Raw genomic sequence first — 19,939 nt, forward strand, 5'->3', positions numbered from 1 at the left:
ACAAATTCTGTTGAAACACAGATGGCTGTGATCTACACTCAACTAAGTCTTGGGGGAAGCAACTGAGAATATGATTTTGGACAGGTTCCTGAGCAATGGAGATGCCGCTAGGGTTGGTGTCCACACTTCAAGCTACTGTTTCAAGTAGTTCTTCAACTGTCAGACCAAAGTACTGGTCTTCCCCAACTGTTCTTAGCCTGTTCCTTTGAGATTCCATAGCATTACTGATTGATATCTACCCATTTACCACTTGGTTCTTCAGTTCATTATTGAGGCAAAAAATTCTTGAATGTGTTTTCTATTCAGGTAGATAACTCTCTGAAGGATAGGGCCCCTGACTTCTGTATCTTTGTGCCGCCTCCCTGAGACTTAAAACAATTTTAAAGCAACAAGAGACAGATGAATGCTAATAATCCTGACATTTGTATATTCTTCTAAAGCAGGTACATGAACTGTAAAGAACAAGTGACATTGTAAGATAAAACAACAAAAGCTTTTGTTACGGTGGATTACCTGTCATTGGGACAGTGACTTGGCAACGTCCAGTCGTGGTGTGGGTTAATGAGGAACCCCCAGGACAGAAAGACGGAGCTTGGCGTCAGAGTACCAACCACCAGCTGCAGAGGTTTGCGTTGGCGAGTTTTACCTGTGAAGGCCACTTACAGGTTAATTACAGAAATGTCTAATGCACTTCCACGATTTAGCTAAAATACATAAATTAATTTGGCAAGATGCTGAAGAGGGTAAAAAATCAGTTTCCTTTTCTTTTTTATGTTCCACAAACAATACTAATATTATTAAATTTTTGTTGAGATTAAAAACAATAAAAGGGAATATATTTTTCTTTGATTTATGCCTGAATATTGGGATACATGCATATATGTATGGAGAGGGGTGAAATAAATTTATACTCATAGGTATGCATATACATTTTTCTATTTATTTTACAAATTAAATACAAAAGCATGCTTATTTTTTCTTGAAACAGTGGATTAATGGGAAAAAACACCTAACAAAAGAACAGAATCATGATCACTTAAGTTGTAGCTACGTTCCCTTTAAAGTCTAGTTAAGGAGCTGGCACGATGGCACAAAAGGCTAAACCTCCAGCTGCAGGAGCCAGCATCCCATAGAGGTGCCAGTTCATGTTCTGGCTGCCCACTTTTTTTTTTTTAAGGTTTTATTTTTTTTTAATTTTTTTACGGTATTATTATTATTTTTATTATTACTTTACAATGTGGTTCCACAGGATCTTGGGTTTCCCCTCCCCAAATCCTTTCCCCTCACTGATTTCCTCCATATTATCACAGTAGTATAGTCCTTCATAAACAATCCCAAGTACATCATGCTGCTATCTAACTGTAACCTTACATTGTACGTTATACATAGGTACAGACAAAGGCAGAGAGTCTAGCATCCTATTGTCATGACATATTTAATAGTTTCTTTGGGAGTTCATTTTTGAGTTTGGAAGTAGAGATACATACTACATTGGGTTATGATAGTTTCTATCACACAGTTACTATACTCCCCCTTAAATGAAAAGCCATAAACAAAAACCAATAGTAAGAACATTAATAAACATAAAGTTTTAAAAATGCAGATAATTGTTCTTCAAACTCTGCTCTGAGGGCTGCCCCACTTCTGATCCAGCTCCCTGCATGTTGTCTGAAAAAGGTGCAGAGTACAGCCCATATCCCTAGGTCACTGCACCCACATCGGAGACCCGAAGGAGGCTCCTCGTTCCTGGTTTAGGATCAGCTCATTCCATTCCACCTGGCTAAGGCTTCCCAAAATATTGATCTCCATGGGTAGAAAAATGACAAAGAGAAATGCTTTCAAGTAAAGAAAAAAAATGAAAATGAACATACCTGAGCATGACTTCTTTTGGCTTGGGGGTGGAGCAGGTCTCACAACTATCAGATATTTTGGCTCTGCATCTGTAAACCAAAATGATAGCATTTATCAACAAAATCTTAAGAATCAGTGTTAGCATACCCATGTCCTGACTCAGCATTTCCTGCAGTTGGCCATCCTCCAGAACCACAGTGGCAGATACTTCAGGCTTTTAAAATGAAAATTAAATCAAAAATTTCAAACTCAGATTTGTTGTGATAGGGAACAGATCTTAAAAGTATGATAGATCCAGAATTGTGCCATATTGTCATCAATCTCTCTGTATTGTTAATTTTTTTGAAAAAAATTGTTTTAAAGAGAGAGAGGAAAGGAAGGAAGAGAGACTGAGATCTCCCACCTATCCACTGGAGATCCTCCATTTACTGGTTCATTTTCCAAATGGTTATATAGGGCTTATGCTGAAAGCTTGAGTCTTGAACTTAATCTCGATGTGCCATATGAGTGGCAAGGGCCTCAGCGCCTTGCCTATTTTCTGCTTTCTCAGGCACATAAGCAGGAGCTGGATCAGCAATGGAACCAACTGAGACTCCAATGAGTAGTATGATACAGCATGTTAACATTGCAAAAGTTGACTTCACCTGCTGTACTGGAACAACAGCCCAGAAAAAGACTATATTCCATCGGCCTCTTCCTCAGAGGGCCAACCTAATCCTCCAAAATCAGATCAGAAAGTTGCTGCTTGTATAATACAGTCCCACCTGTCATATGGTCTAAAGTCTTAATAAGATGAATATTTATAATGTGCTACCTCATTTTCATCCCGTCTGTTTAGTTTTGAGTCTGTTTTCATACCCATTTTAATACATGATTACAAAACAAAACTTCTGGATTTATATAATTTTCATTTGAATTTTTTTTCAGTGAGATATGAAAAGAGAACCTCCTTTAAGTTTTACTTAAACTTAAGCTAAAGCAATTGGTCTGCACTAATCATATATAAATAAAACAAACAGATCTTGACATGCAAAACAGCTTCAGTGCGGATTACCTAGTTGATGGGTATTATTACAAAATTTCTTCAGGAACTTTAGATCCTGAAGCTCATTCTATACACAATGTAGTCTGGAAGCTGTAGTGAACTACAGCCTGCCCTGTTTCCTCAGGCAGACCTGCATTTCTGTGTTGTTTTTATTCTAGGCTCAAATATTTCCACTCTGAGTTTGGAACAGAGGCCTTCTCTGCTGGAGGTTTCATAAGGCTGACTTCATTTTTAGACAATCTGGTGACTTAACTGCTGTTAATGACTTGTGCCTTTGTGTTTTTCTGGACACTCTACAAGACACGATTTGCTATAACCTGCTGCCATTCATTACCACCAAAGAAAGAATTTGCCTATTTATTACATGACTGTCTCATGGTCACCTAATAAATGAAGGAATATTCTTTCTGTTCCATACTGCTGTGTGTCTGAAAGCACATCTTGCTTAGTGGAGATCACACAGAAATACTTGATCCAAATCAAACAAACAAGCTTGCTACTAGGGTTCACTGATCATTTCCTGATCTTATTTAGAATACAGAGCAACATTGGGATATAGAGCAACATAAACTATCAAAAACTATCACATAGCAATGCCAGTTTTGTGCAAGATATTCTGCTAGGAACACATTATATTATATAGTTTAATTATTCCTCAGGGCTTACACTATCATTCCAATTTATAAGAGTGATCACAGAGACTGGGTGAGCTTCATGGCTCTCCAGTGCATACAGGTCCTGTGCTTGGCTTAATTCTGTGCTATCATTATCTGGAAATTCTTAGTACAAGCTGAAGAGACTGAACTTGAAAACTGATATTTGAAATCTGTAATTTTATGAGCACCAATGGTGTACCATGAGTGGACGTTTTAACACTTGGTGACCTCATGTGATTGATGAACAGTCAAAGGCAGGTACACTGAATGTTGTATAAAATCATCTTCATGATATGGATGTTGGTGCATGGGACATACATGAATTCATCTTTCCCAGGGTCTATCACCAAAATATTTCTTTATGTACATATATGAAAATGTGCGCAAGTTAAAAACACTCATGATTCCAAGAATTTAAAATAAGAGATACTCAAACTATACGTTAGAAAAATAAAAAGAGCAGATTCCATGTACTTCATATAGAATCCTTTGACCTTGTGTTTTGAAAGACAAATCATACAAATGAGCAAAGCAGGCAGAAGCTTCATATTTAGTATGGGGCAAGATTTTTTTAATTTATGCACGCAAGAGATCTTAGAAACTTCATGGAAAATGTGTGTTATACAAAAGTATGTATTTCATTTTGGTTACAACATCAATTTATGGTTAACTTCACTTTTCCAGGAATGTTTTGAAGTGTACTCCCATTATAGCATTCTCAAGCACCAATAATACTTGGGGTGTAGCAAGAGTCAAGGTGAGTATCTGTGTCTGCTACTGAATGAGGGGACATGCTGGGGTTTCACTGAGGGTTGGAGGAGAGAAAACTTTTCATACAATGGAACTTGTTTCAACTGTAGAAAGATGGTAGTGGCTTTAAACAATTATGAATGATGAAGACACCCTAACATCTCCTTCCAATTCCTGTTTATTCCCTGTATTTACTCACTTCTTATACCTAAAAAGACTGCAGAGAATCAAAATGGAAGATGGGATGCAAGAAGTTATTTTCCTTTGGTTTTTCCTTATACATGAATTAAAAACAGAATTTTGGGAAAATGTGCATGTATATTCAGTCACATGAAATGTTGGGCTGGCTTAGCCACATTTCTGTTCTTAGGAACGACAAAACACAAATTGTGCAATTTCAGTAATCCTGCTGAGGTACTAAACACTCTCACGTTTGTCATTAAAGTGGGAACTGCAATACTCAGGTATTATGGCAGTCTTTGTACTCCATTGGGAGCACAAACATGGAAATTAAAAGAATTTTGTTTCTGTTCTGCATTGTGAAATTCTTTGAATTTATTGCGGCTTGGAAATATACAGACTGTAGCTTGATTCGAAATTCTGCCAAAATGTAGTACAACTTCGAGTAGGTTCACAAGCAAATTTAAGAAAATATGCACAAAACCAAAAAATGCAGTCATAAACTTTCCATTCCTAATATTGAATTAAATGTCAAATATTGCAGGTCAATCAAATCTAATTTGTGTAATATATCAGATTTCTGAGGGCAGAGGATAAGATGGCTTGTTTGAGGAAATCTATTAAAATCCTTCATACGAATTCTTTCTTTGGTAGTGCAAAAAGCCCTCCCATAATTGCTCAGGCAAGTACATTTCAATTCTCGTCTTTTGGGGCAGCTCCCATTAAGAGACACTTGTACCATATGTAAAGTGTATCAGAATGGGTCGGAGTAAAGTTAATTTCTGTTACGCAAAGTTCCTGACAAATAAATATTCACCAAATAAGCCTGGATGATCCTAAAACAAATCCCACAGAGGCCTGAAAAAAAAAAAACCCACAAACTTGTCAAGTTTTTTTTTTTAAACAAGTTGGTTTTGTATCACACTCAATTTTGAATATAAGAATCTGGACTTGGGACATGGGGATTCCATCCTAATCAGTTACTTGGTAAGGGTGAGACAAAGCTTTTAGCCTCTGAGCTCCTGCAAAGTGGGAAGGCCATCTTAGGGATGACTGAAACTTTCACAGAGAACAACATGGAAAATGCTGATGAACTACGGTGGTGAGTGTGACTGTCCAAGAAGCGCAAGTCTCTGTCTGTGCAGTCTAAGAACATTCCACAGTTGAGGAAAGTATTCATTTTAATGGACATTATTAAATTCTAAAATACAGATATTTCACACAGAAAAAAATTCTAGCCCAAACTCCTTCACAACAGCACAACACATTTTGACTAACTATGGTTTATTTCAGGGGTGTAATACAAGGGAGCAAAAAAATGCTCAAGACATGCTCAAAAAGCATTTGACAAAATCCAGCATAATTTCCAGTAAGGAGTCAATGAAATGTTTCCTTAATGGAAAGCAGAGGAGAGGATGAGAGGAGGATCTTTCATCTGCTGGTTCACCCCCAAAATGGTCACAATGACCAGAGTTGATCCAATCCAAGGCCAGAAACTTCTGGGTCTCCCACATGGATGCAGGGGCCCAAGGATCTGAGCCATCATCCACTTCTTCCCCAGGATATTAGTAGGAAGCTGATTGGAAGTGGAGCAGCTAGAACACAAACCAGCACCTATATGGAATGTTGATTCTGCATGCAGAGGTATAGCTTGCTATGTCACAGCTTCAGCCCCTGCATTATTCTTTGAGTAGTATACTACCATTGTATTTTTGTGACCTGTTTTAGATTTACTGTGCAGGAAAGTCATAAATCTATAATAGATTTATCCACCATATGACATATCTGAGGTGACTCATTTATCAAATATGGTCATCTTTTTTATCTTATTTTTGTATTCTCAGGCAAGATCATGAAAGCTGCACTTTGTAACTTGGCGAGTGTGAATTCATGTTAGTACAGTAGTATCCCTACTCAAGATCTGTTTTATTTTAATTGCATATGGGAAATTTAAGCTAATTAATGTGAGGCATCTAGCAGTGATTGGGGGCCATCTGCCATCTTCACCCAGTACCTTTCCTTTACTCCAGATGGCCTGATTTTCAATTTTCTTTTCAGAAACAAGTGTCTCTGGAAACGGATTAGGTTTTACCATGGCAGGAGTAGGAAGGTGCATTCTGCCTCATAACTGTGCTCTGAAGGTCTGGATCTCTTCTGACAATCAGCGTCAAAACTAAAGATCAAGATGGAGGCCCAGGCATTTGGAACAGTAGTTAAGATACCAGTTGGGACTCCTGTGTCCTGTATGAGATTGCCTGGATTTGAATCTCTATTCCACTTCCAATTCTAGCTTTCAGTCGATGCATATCCTTAGCAGCAGCAGGTACAGCTCAAGGAGCTGGATTCTTGGCCCTCATGTGGGAGACCTAGGATTGAACTGTCAACTCCTGCTTTTGGTCTACTGCAACTCTAGAAGTGAACCGGCAGATGGGAGATCTCTCATGGGATTAGCATTGTGGTGCAGCAGGGTAAACTTCCAATTGCAATGCATCTGGGTCCCAGATGTGCTCAGTTTTTATTTGTTTTGTTTCTTTCCTGACCCAACTCCCTGCTAATGCATTTGGCATAGTAGCTTAAAAACCAATTCAAGCACTTGTGGTGACCCTGCCATCCATGTGGAAGACCAGGATAGAGTTCCAGATCCCTATGTATGGCCTAGTCCAGCCTCAGCCTGTGACCATTTGTGGAATGCACCAGCAGATGGAAGATCTCTATCTCTCTTCTTTTTCCTCTCTTCCTTGCAAATAAACAATGCTTTTGAAAAAAAAAAGATGAAAATGTATAGCCGCTTGACTCTGAGCCTCTAGGCTGCTTGAAAACACATTATTCATAAGGTTTATTCTGATTTTTTAAATAGGATTCTCTTGTGACTTCAAGGTTTAAAGGAAATTCAGTCTTAATTTCGGTATATTTTCAGAAAGCTGGGAGAGAATTGGGGGAGGAGCAGGTGACAAATCTAGATGGGTCCCAGAGGAAGAGGTTGGCAGTGCCTCCCACACTGCTCTCCTGGGGTGGCAGAAACACTGAGAATTACTGCTCTGGTTTGTAGAAGGGATACCTTGAGCTACCTTTTGCAAACCCAGTAGGGAGAATACCATGCACTGAGCTGCCATCACAGGGTGCCTTATGTGAGCAACTTGAGCAGTCTCCTCTGGGATTCTGACCAGCAGGCACCAGGTAGGCTTGCTGAGGATTAGGACATGTGATGCTCCATGCAGAAGAGCTGGCCTGGAACAGAGCTTCCATTGCCAGTGAAGGCTGTACTCCATTTGAGCTGCACCAGCTCCTTGCATTTGGAAAAACTCAAGGAGAAATTCAGTCCAAATAAAGAAATTTTGATTTCCTGCTAAATACCATATAGAAGTTTATTGACTTTGATTTGGAAGCACAAAAAAAACAACAGTCATGTCTGAACTTCACATTGGTAATTTAACAACAGTGAATGTGAAATGTACATGACAAATGGCATAACAATTCAGAACTCCTTTCTTCATTGAATCTAAGTCATTTTTCTCTCCGAGTTTTGAACATTTCTCAAACCAATCTGGATCTGGTCAGGAACAGATTATGATATTCCCATCTTTGCCTAATATCTCCTAGTTAGGTTAAGACTATGATGACTTCTGTGCTAGTGGAAAGGAACAATGATTTGAAAGAAAACCCACTGGAGAATCAGTTCCAAAATGCCACATCACCAATGTTCTACTGGCACACAGATGACTTCATGCACAGAAACAAGGCAGACTCTAAGGCCAAAAGGTAAAGCAGAAGAATCAAACTCTTTAGCAGTGACTTAACCTTTCTTAATGAAGCAGTTTAAGGATTTTTTTTCCATTTTATTTGGAAGGTGGATGGATGAAGAAAGTTCCATTTAGTAGTTCATTTCCAAAATGCCTACAACAGTCAGAGTTGGGCTAGGCCAATGCTAGGATCCCAGAACTGCGTCTGGTGAAGACCCAAGCATGTAAGCATTCCAACAAGAGGTAAGAACATCCCAAGAAGTGACTTTACTGCTGCGCCAAATGCCTGTGCCTAACTTTAAGTAGTAGATATACTTCCTCCAAAACTATATCTCAGTCCGACCAGCAGAAAGACATCAGACAAGAAGTATATTAAAGGGCATTCATACAAAATACAAATAGTGTGTCTGGCAAGTGTCAAGAGCATCAGAAACAAGAAGAGGCTGAGAGATGGACACAGTTATAAGAACCCCAGGAGTCAAGACTAACAAATGTAATATGGCGCCTTGAGGAAGACTGGGACAGAAGTACGTGCCAGAGGAAACAGAAGTATGGGCTCTGGTCACTAAGGACTCTGGATCATTGTGACTTATCTGTCAAATGGACATTGAATAGAAAAATCTGACTGTAAAGTATACAGGAACTCTCTGATCTTGACACCTTCTCTATGAACATAAAACTATTAAAACAGTCTAAGAGGAAACAATCTCCTTTTATGAGACATAATAGAAAACTTATGATCTAGGTGACAAAGAAAGCTCTTTTGATTAGCAAAAAATAAAAGCCTAAGGTCTAAAAGCAATGTCATTAATTAGCAGCTTTATTCTTAATGTTACATAGAATAGTAGTGTGACTTATAGTTAATGATGTTTTAGAATTTGATGAAACAGTTTTTGAGAAGCCAGTGTAGCACATGAGACCTCCAATAAGTGAATGCCGTCCGCAAATATGAAAAAATTCTAATGCCCATGGACATTTTCATGACAATTATTTTTATTTGCTTCTGTAGGTGTCCACATGCCACATTAAGATGTAATCCAATCTGAGTGGGTAAAATCAAAATTTAAGTATTCTTCTAAGCTCTTAACATTTGGCAGCAGGTTTTGTATCACATTTCATCAACACTAACACTTAATAATGTCTGTTCTGAAAAATGCCACTGAAAAGCCTGCTTGTGTTTTAAGTTTGGGCAGAGAGTTCCACTCCATCACTAGTCAGTTACGAAACAGGAGCCTCCTAAGTATGGGCCTGGAGTGCGTAAGCAAACAGGGCTCAGCCAGAGCTGGCAGTTCTGTGGATCTACTCCAACTGTCTCTGCCCATGCTACAGATCCAGCTGGCCCCTAACTCTCTGGCTCATCAAGAGGGAGTAGGATGCCTCAGTGAGACAGTAGGCAGAGATGGGCAGTTCCCTGTAGAGCTGGAATGCAAAGAGAGAAACCTGCTACTCATCTGCTCATTTCTTAAATGCCACTTGCTTGTAGTTCCTAACTTTAGTACGGCAAACATTCACCCCACCCATTCTCACTTTCCAGTCTTCAAGAATGCAAAGACAGCAAATTGACACCCTGACAGCAAATTGGTTTCAGCAATGGTTTATAAATGGTTCACGTTTGAATTGCATTCGTCCTGGGCCTCATACTGCAAAATATGGTCTCCAATATGGCTGATATAATGAACGCACCATAGTACAAGACAGAAAAACGACAAAAGCACGCGCACGCATACACACACACAATAAACTGATACTATTAACCCTAAAACAATTACTCATGAAAATTTTGGCACAGCAGCAACCCACAGTCCCCACCCCCTCAAAGAACATCATTCGTGTTCTTTCAGGAGAGAGGGTGCACTGTCCAGGAAACACTGATGGGGTATCTTTCTTCAGCTGGGGACATCCTATTATCCTCTTGGGCATTGCCAAAAGTCCAGATAGAATACAGAGCAGTATAAGTGACATTAGTCCTGTGTGAATGATGATTTACTATTTATTACATTTCTAAATAGAAAATTTTAGTAATTTGAAGTAATTAGATGATGAGTACAGTGCCCTTAGTTGAATATAAAAATGAATGCCACTAGAATTATGAATTATCACAAACTAATACAAGTTCCTCCTTTTGGAGAAGTTCCTAACCACTAAGAGAGGGCTGGTGGGCAGAACACCACTGTAGGTCTTGGTCACACCTTCTGTGTTTGTGCTTTAGGTCCCTAGAAACTTGGAAACACTGTCATTGCTCATTAGACCTGTTATTAAAAAAAGAAACACCTTGGTGCCTAGGCACAGAGAGGCATGGCAGGAAGAAATGGAGAAGTAGACAGGGACCCACGACGTGGCTGAGGGGTAGGCTCCTGGCTCTGAGGCACAGGAGTCTGATTAAGAAGATGGCAGCTTGGGGCCTGCGTTGTGGCATGGCAGGTTGTCAAATGTGATGCCAGCACACCATCCAGGTGCTGGTTCATGCACTGACAGCTCCCTCCTCCCACCAGCTCCCTGCTAATGGTCTTAGAAAAGCAGAAGATGGCAAAAATATTGGGGGCACTGCATCCACATGAGAGATGTGGATGACATTCCTGACTTTCTCCTGGCTCAGCCTTCCTCACTATGGTCATCTCTGAAGTGAACCAGAGCTTGGAAGATCTCTCTCCCCCTAGCCTTGACTTTCAAAAATAACTAACTAACTAACGAAATAAATAAATAAATAAGCAAGCCTTTAACTTTAGGAAGTTCTCTGAACTATGACAAGATTTGTGAGGTATAGTAATTCCGTCAAGAGAATGTAAGTTTGATTTAAAGAAATGCTTTTCTTCAGAGTACTCTTCTTTGGTGAGAACAGAACCGCCTGTCCTGTCTAGCCCATGTTCAGAGTGTCTTCAGTCAGTACAAGAAGATCTCTTGTTGAAGAACAGTCCTCTGGGGGGAATCACTACATGTACTAACTTTTCAAAACAGATCCAAAGAAACAGTAACACCACAGAGATGCAAACAAAGGGACAGAAGACCCGCTCATCTTTTCGCAGATTGCAAACATTTGGGCTCTATGGTGCTCATGTGTTTGGCAGAGTCTATGGCTTCCAGCTCTGAAGATGAAATGCAGTCTGTTCAGTGGCACCACAGAGTTCTGGAGGGGATCAAACACCACAGGAGGAAAAAAAAGTACCAGCAGTGGTGGTATTTTGGTGGGAAAAAAAATATCTTTTTGGTCCTGTCCAGGATAACATATGCTATCAGCTAGGCAGAAGAGAAGTGTAAATATTCAGTGCAATAATTAGGATGTTCCTGGGATATCTCCAGCCCAGACCTGAGTGCCTGAATTCACATCCTGGCTCTTTTTAATTTCAGATTCCTGCTAATTAATGTGCTCCCTGAAAGGCAGCTGCTGACGCCTCAAATGGTTGAGTCACTTCTCCCCACATGGGAGATCTGGACTGAATTTCTGGCTCCTGACCATGATCTGGTTAATCTGGGCATTTGGGGAGTGAACCCATTGGATGGGAGGATCTTTGTTCCTCTGCCTTTCCAACAAAGAACAATTTTCAAAACTGGAAAGGTGGAACATGTTCAAGAACTTAGTGATCCTAAAATGTTATTCCAGCAACTTGCTCCCAAATGTTAAAAAATAAACAACCATTACTCCTTGAAGTTGATGGCAAAGAGACTGGTTGGGTTTTTAATTGCAGTGCCCACCGGACAGACCTTGAAGGTCTTGCCTGCACCAACTGGCACAGAATGCCAAAGCTCTAAAGAGCATCACAGAGCTTAGCAGTGTTGAAAGGCCCCAGAATCTTCGGTCTGTACGTAGAATGGAAGTTTGCATACTGAAGAGAATGAAGTACATTGCAAGATAACTGGTGATACTGAATGAATTACTTCCCATATGACCCATATATGAAATAGTATGTCTCTGACCAAATGACAGATGTAAATTATCTTAAAACAGTTGCTACAACACATTTAGTTTCCTTTATAAACATTTCTAATGGTTAAAGTCTAATCTAACTATGTAACAGTTACTACATGGATAGGTTCAGATAATGCCTAATCATACAATATGAATTGCTTAAAGTAAACATAAAAATAAACAGTAAGACACATACCCTCGCCAGTTTATTCTCACAAGTGGAAAATTCAATGATAAATTTGTTTAAAATCATTTGAGGATTCTAAGAAAGAAAGAAAAAAAGACTATGACAATGGGCCTAGCATGGCAGCCAAGTGGCTAAAGTCCTCACCTTGCATGTGCCGGGATCCTATATGGGTGCTGGTTCTAATTCCGGCAGCCCTGCTTCCCATCCAGCTCTCTGCCTGTGGCCTAGAAAAGCAGTCAAGGATAGCCCAAAGTGTTAGGACCTAGAAGAAGCTCCTGGCTCCTGGCTTAGGTCCAAGTGTTGTGGTCACTTAGGGAGTGAATCAATGGATGGAAGATCTTCCTCTCTGTCTTTCTTCTTCTCTGTATATCCAACTTTCCAATAAAAATAAATAAAAAAAAAAAAGACTGGAGAATATACCAATTAGTACTTTGTATCCTTAATTCTGAGAATTTATAGCCATAGTTGAAAAACTTGCCTACTACATAAAATAATTGAAAAAGAAGCTCTTCATATGTAACCACTTACCTTTTCTAAAACAAATTTTAGACCAGGAGTATCTGATACTCTACCAGAAGCAGAAAATCAAATTTTGATGAAGATTAAAAAAATGTATGCCCATTTTTTTAAGGTGACATCTGAATTCCTTATACAGAGTTCTGACTTCATATGTTCTTATCTAAAACAATTTAGTTTCAATATACACAGAAATAGTTGGGGGGCAGGTTATGATATGACCTGCAGAGCACGCATTTCATTTAAGCAATAGTTCAAGCCCTGGTTGTTCTACTTCCAATCCTACTCCCCATTAAAGCATCAGGAAGGCATCAGAAAATAACCCAACTGCTCAAATCCCTCCCTTTGTTGGGCTCTGATGAAATTCCAGGCTTCTGGCTTCAACCTGGCCAGGTACTAGCTGCTGATGTCATTTTCAGAGTGAATCAACAGAGTATTTCTGTCTCTCCCTTTCTCTGTAACCCTGCTTTTCAAATGAACAAATCCTTGAAAAAGGTAGTGTTTGAATTTGATCCATACAAGATGGTAAGAAATGAGTTGAGAAATATTAACGCATATACAACATATCTAAAGCTCAATTTTGATTCTTTTAAAATATCAAATTAGGGGCTGATGTGGTGGCTCAAAAGGTTAATCCTCCACCTGCAGTGCTAGCATCCCATTTGGGTGCTGGTTCCAGTCCTGGCTACTCCACTTTCCATCCAGCTCCCTGTCTATGGCCTGGGAAAGCAGTAGAGATTGGCCCAAGACCATGGGCCCTTGCACCCACATGGGAAACTTGGAAGAGACTCCTGGCTCCTGACTTCGGATTGGCTCAGCTCCAACTCTTGTGACCATTTAGTAACGAAGCAATAGACAGAAGATCCTGTCTCTGCCTCTCCTTCTGTTTATAAATCTGCCTTTCAAATAAAAGTAACAATCTTAAAACACCAAATTAAAGGCACATTTGTCCTAAGATTTTATTAAATTTATATGTAGTAATTGTACTAATGTCTCTTTATTCACATTTATATGAAAATGCTGGCAGTGTTACTCTAGTGAACCTGGTGTTTGTTACTGAGGCCATTAACAGAATGAGTGTCTCCTAAACGATTCATTTCATTTCATACTTGAATTTTTGACCTGTTTAAGATGTACATTCCTAATTCTTATTTCCAGAATATGGTAAAATGCTTTACAAAATGTATTCATCTAGCAAGAGAATCAAGCCTAGCATGGTAGACTGTGCAAACCTGCACATCATATATCACTGTACATGAACATGCATGTATGCTTTGGTATAATTCTTGGATGCTAACTTGGAAAAGCAAAATATTCATATTGTCTTGATGCTAAAATATGGTTTCATTACCATGTGGCAGAAAAACTTCAGAGAATTATTTTTGGAGATTTCAACTCTAGAATGTGTTCATATGTTATTTTTATTTGCCTGTAAAACTTGGTTCCAAAAGTCAAGTGTAGATACCTAAAATAAGGGGGAGTGGTAAAAAAGTGTATAATTATTAGTCATTTCTGCACTGTTTAAGAATTATTTTAAATGTATCATTTAACAATGTTTAACATTGTTTTATTTGTTCTGATTTGTGATAATTAACATTCTGTTTGTTCTCTTAAAAAAAAGACAGGTCTGGGAAATGATATTGTTACCAAAAGTAAAAAACTTTTAAAAAAATTAGTAAGCCTTAATTAAAGAACTGTTCATTGAAAAGCTTTTTTGTAGAACTGGATTTTCTTTTAGAATGTTTTTGTAAAATATTATGTCTTTTGTGCAAAATAAGTCTTTCACATAAAAACTTGGAAAAAAAGTTTAAAGCAAAATCTACACTATGTAGTAATTCTTTCATTAAACCTGACAAATCTGTGGAATATAAGCCCACATCTAGTTTGACCAGACACTGCCTTGTCCCCTGGCTCAAGGAGAATTCTATCTTCTCTCTTCACAGAGCAATGCAGACCTGGCCCAGGCGGGTAAGGGCAGTGCACACCTAAGGGTAAGTAATCCACAGGAAGCTTAGTCATTACACACTGACTAGGAACACACACCAGCCACTGGTGGGATTCGAGAACCCCCCCCTTGCTCTCTCACATACACCTGTGCAGAGGGAGCCCACCATGGTACGTATGTTACAGGAGGAGTGCTTGGTGTGGATGATACAGTGAGGAGGAGCCAATCTTCTCTGTGCTATAGATCAAGTACGGCTTCTATAGATGTGGGAGCTCAGCTTGGATAGGATGAGACAACATGGGAAGAGTGGGCTCTTCTTTCAGTAATATACACTCCAAAAGGCTCTGTCACGCACTTTGACTGCATACAGCTCTCTTAAGTCATCTGGAAGGAAAGCTGTTTGCACCCTGTTTCCAAACAGTATCATTTCAAGCAGACCTTCCTCTGAGGAAAACGTTAGTGGGAGTTTTCCTAGTTTTGTCTTTGATGAGAGTTGAACAATATTACTGAAAATGCATACTTCACCAGGAGCTATTAATTTACAGGGTCCAGCACAAAACCCAAAGGTGTTACCCCTATTTTAAAAGACTACCCTTTAAGGCATAGAAATAAAAAACTTTCCCTTTCTCACACTGTCCATCTTGGCCTCTCATGTGCTTGCTATTTAATTTTTTGCCTGCAACTGGATGCGTACTTAGTCTGTTGCTGTTGCTGGTTGCCTAATTCCTTTTCCTCAATCACATGGGACTGTCCCCCACCAATGGCAGATCTGGGATCCAAGTGCCTTAATCCAAAGCCACCCTTTAGAGCAGAAAAATCTATCTTCTCTCCCCACAGCTCTGCCATTTCATCTCAGGGATCAAGATGTACTGCAGCCCTTGCATTAGGACACACTGTGCCCTGAAGAAGGAGCTGGGAGAGAGGCCTGTCCCTACCAAACCCCCAAATGAATGCTTGATGTCAACCAATACAAGGACTCCTACTACCATGTCCTTAGAGAAATCACCATAGGCAGGTACATACACGCTGACTCACCCCAAGGCCATACCCAAAGCCCTGCTGGAGAATGTGTCAAAGTCACTGCACAGCAGTTGAAAGTGGAAAATCAGACAGGGATGGAAGACAAAGAAGTAAAGAATGTGGAAAGCAAAGGCAAAAGAGCATACTGCAGAACTTAACCTTAACACTCCATTCTTCCACAAGGCATGCAAAATTAAGTGGAGAAAACTGTCAAGAATTCAAGGCAGAGGGCCCAGTGCAACTGCCTACTGGCTAAAGTCCTCGCCTTGCATGCACCTATATCCCAAATGGGTGCTAGTTCATATCCTGGCTGTTCCACTTCCTTTCCAGATTTCTACTTGTGGCCTGGGAAAGCAGTGTAGGATGGCCCAAAGCCTTGGGACCCTACACCCATGTGGGAGACCCAGAAGCAGCTCCTGGCTCCAGGCTTTGAATCAGCTCTGCTCTGGTCAATGTAGCTGCTTGGGAAATGACCCAGCAGATGGAAGATCTTTCTGTCTCTCCTCTATTTTTATTGGAAAGAAGGATTTACAAACAAATATTTAAAAATTTCAAGGCAGCAACAGAAGAGTATTAAACCCTAAATTCAGGGTCCTCTGAGTACATGGGTCACTGGCTCCTGAAGCCAGCCTTGACCTGGCCTGTCCATTGGGAACTGACCACATCTGTGTTGTTCCAGGTAATCTCATTTTCTGTGGGCCTGGCACATGTCTGGAGGAGCATCCCGTTCAATGCCTGTCCCAAACTAACCCTGCTTCACTTTCATGCTCTGACAAATTCTGACACTGCAAACAAATATTTAATAAGTGATTTCTCTTGCCCCAAATAGCTAGTGCACATCCTTTGCTCGTTTAGCAGACCTGTTAGACATTAAAATTGTTGGCTTGACTTCCTGTAGTCTTGTCTTTGCCTGTGTTTTATATGTGCATCCCACAGAGAAGTTTAGTGTAGGGTGTTGTCTATTAACTGATTTAAGGCTTGGCAAGGCTGGATTTTTGAAGGACAGTTTGTACACTCATACACACACAAACACATTTTCCAGTGAATTCACCACTAATGTTTTTGCTGTGTTAACGATTATTGGAAAATCAAGACTTGACTATTTTTCTTCCAAATAATTAGTCCAGGTCACTTTAGATATCAAAAAGTAGGTATCAAAGTCAAAGCCTTCAAATCACCAGGATTTTCTATTAAGATTCTCTAGTCAGAATTATCATGTAGGAATCTGGAGTTGAAAATAATTCCCGAGAAACAGGTTTGAACACAGAGATTAAAATACTAGAATATTTAAGTGCTATGTTGAAAAGCCCTCTGGTGTGGTGGCCAAATACCTATGCTTTGGAAACCGTTGGTCACTTGTAGATTTTTTACCACCTCAGGGTTCACTAGGATGTGGAGAATAGTCCTCACTTTACATAGTGGGTATCAGGATTTAATGATCTAGTTTCATTACACCTTTTGCCCAACACATTGTAAGTACATAAGAACATTAAATCATCAGCAAACGAGAACTTCCACTCCAACAGTGATGGAGCAGCTACTGTGTGCACAGCCTGGTGAACAGGGCACAGCAAAGCACATCTCCTTGCTCTGCTTCTGTCCATCTTTACTTGATGCTGTGCATTTCTAGAGGCAGAAGCCAGGGGTGGGCTCTCTCCCAGGATCTTATCCTGAAACAACTGGGAAGCTTCTCAGCTAAATTAGGATACTTAATTACTTTCAGGAGGAATCAATCTCCCAACCCACTTGAGTAAGTTTTTTCTCCTAGAGTTTTCCATTGCAAGTAAATAGACACTATTTCGTTGATGGGGAGCCTCGCAGAGAAATTCTGAGTGGTCAGCTAACACAGCTGTAGATTCACTGACCTTGACTGCCAGGGGCATGAGGGAACGTGAAATTGAGCTTGGGCCCTGAGCAGCTCACCATATGGCTAGTGGAACATGACACAAATGGAAACACATAAGTGTGTACAAACCAAAAGCAACCAGGGAATAGTATAAGAATATTTTTAAAAACCTTGTAAAATAAAAAAAAAAAAAAAAACAAGTTTCTTTGGGTGTAAGAAGTTGGAAGAGTCAGGCATATTAGGGGTTTTCAAAAAATTCATGAGAATATGGATTATGAAAAAATATGCATGAATTTCAAACATTTTCCACTAAAAGTTTGTGTGGCACTCACTTTGTGAAGCACTCATGTATAACTAAGCATTGGTGTTCATGTTATAATACTTGGTGTGACCCACATATCCAGAGAATACTAAGTATTCTGAGAAATTCAAACTTTTAAAGGGAATAGGGGTTGCAGCTTAGCATACAGCTAAGTTACCACCTGGGACACCTACAGGCGATATCCAAATATCTGGCTGAAGTCCCAATTATGCTTCCAATTCCACTTTCTTGCTAATGCACACACAGGGAAGCTGATGATGGGCTCAAGGAGTTGGGTCCCTACAATTCCGATCAGAAACCTGGGATAGATTCAGTCTGAAGAAGCCTCAACTATTGCAGGCATTTGGAGAGTAACCCCATAGATGGAATATCAATCATAGCATCACTCTTTCCTTGCCTTTTAAATAAAATTAAAAATGGATAAAGTTAAGAAATATTTCATTAAAAATAAATGGAAATAATGAACACTTAAGCAAATTTATGACCTTTTCCATATAACACTAATTCATCCTTCCATTGTCAGCTTAATGTCAGCTGTCTTTAAGATCCCTTCCCAATAAACTCTCAGTATGAGATTATACCCATCTGATCCATGACAAAAATGGCCATTAGCCATTCTCGGGGATTCATTTGGACGTAACTGAGGATGAATTTTAAAATGTTAGTTTTGTATTGTATTTCCAAGAAAAGATAGATTTAGAGACAGGTTATCATTTGGTAAGGTAGGAGAGACCATTACAGTTGAATTTAGTAGGAAAAGAAAGAATTCTGAAAAGACATTATCTTTACCCAAATGTGGTTAACAGTCATCTACCATCAAATGAGGCCTTTTTGATACAAACCTACGGTGAACCATTCAAACAGCAGCATGTGTATTAGAAGTTGATACACAGGCAAATCTCCTCAACAATTGTTCTTTCTGAAGTTTAAGTTCTGCTAAATTTTGTTCCTTGGAGGAAAATCAGATGATTCTAGGATCCCCCTTTTTTTCCTAAAGAGTTGCCTTAATTTTGAAGATTTAAAGCCAAATACGTTCCAGTTGGTAAATCCATTTCCAGAGAAATAACTAAGAATTAAATGACATTTTAAGATCATTTCAAATACAAAGGAAGAATTCATCTAAAATGATCCCTAAAGCTGTTTTTGACTCCTGGCTTTTTACTTGGCCTTTCACACATTCATTCTTTCAGTTTTAAATTTCATGATATTGTTGAAGGTAAAAAGAAATCTAAGGTATAATGTCCTTAGCTCCTGGGAGTTTGCTTCTTGAGTACAGTGTGGGAGTGGACAAAACACACAAAAACATAACACTTGTTACCACCAGCAATATTGCTAAAGGAAAATGCTCAGTCTCTTGAATAGTTTTGGAGAGCGACATCAATGTTGATTGCTTAGGCCAGTCTGGCCATGATGTGATTAGGCAAGTGAGGAATACATAAATGAGCAGCAAACAATAGAGTTGGTCCTGATGGTGGAGGGGTTGTAGGAGAGATAAGTACGGGGTCACAGTCAGTACTTCATACATAACTTGTAGAAAGATGGAATTAAGAGACACATTTATTCTTGTGGAAAAAATTCTGAAATCTATGCTTAGTTTTTTCATAGTATGTTTTCCCTAACTTTTGGAAGACCCTTTATACATATTTTAATTGAGAACAGGTAAAATCTAGGTTTTGAGAAGCAGGAGAAAATAGCAGTTCAGGACACAAGTCCTAGAGCCCACCTCAGGGTTTACATTCTGCTGTTTCTACTTACTACAAGAGTAGCCCTGGAACATTTCCTTCAATTCTCAGAACTTCCGCTTCCTAATGGGTAAAAAGGAACTAATAATAAATCTGCATAAACTCCATCTCTCATCTACATTCTGGGATCGTTTCATATTGATTACCAGTAGCTGTCCCATTTCCTAGTGTTGGAACCTGTTGCTAATTCTCTAAGGATCTTGCCAGGAAAGAGGAAATTCAGCTGAGTTCAATG

The 19,939-nt window shown here is 39.4% G+C and overlaps 1 protein-coding gene across 1 annotated transcript in view; it reads right to left on the bottom strand.

The window, feature by feature from the left end:
- ABI3BP (ABI family member 3 binding protein) overlaps nucleotides 1–19,939 on the bottom strand; it is a 230,799-nt gene that overhangs the window by 141,754 nt on the left and 69,106 nt on the right. The window contains exons 3-4 of the mRNA XM_058661811.1: nucleotides 1,872–1,940; nucleotides 514–646 (exon numbers count right to left, since the gene is read on the bottom strand). Coding sequence (XP_058517794.1) covers nucleotides 514–646; nucleotides 1,872–1,940 — 202 coding nt within the window. The remainder of the gene's footprint in view (nucleotides 1–513; nucleotides 647–1,871; nucleotides 1,941–19,939) is intronic.

This window comes from Ochotona princeps, chromosome 3, assembly GCF_030435755.1.
Source record: "Ochotona princeps isolate mOchPri1 chromosome 3, mOchPri1.hap1, whole genome shotgun sequence".
Taxonomy (NCBI): domain Eukaryota; kingdom Metazoa; phylum Chordata; class Mammalia; order Lagomorpha; family Ochotonidae; genus Ochotona; species Ochotona princeps.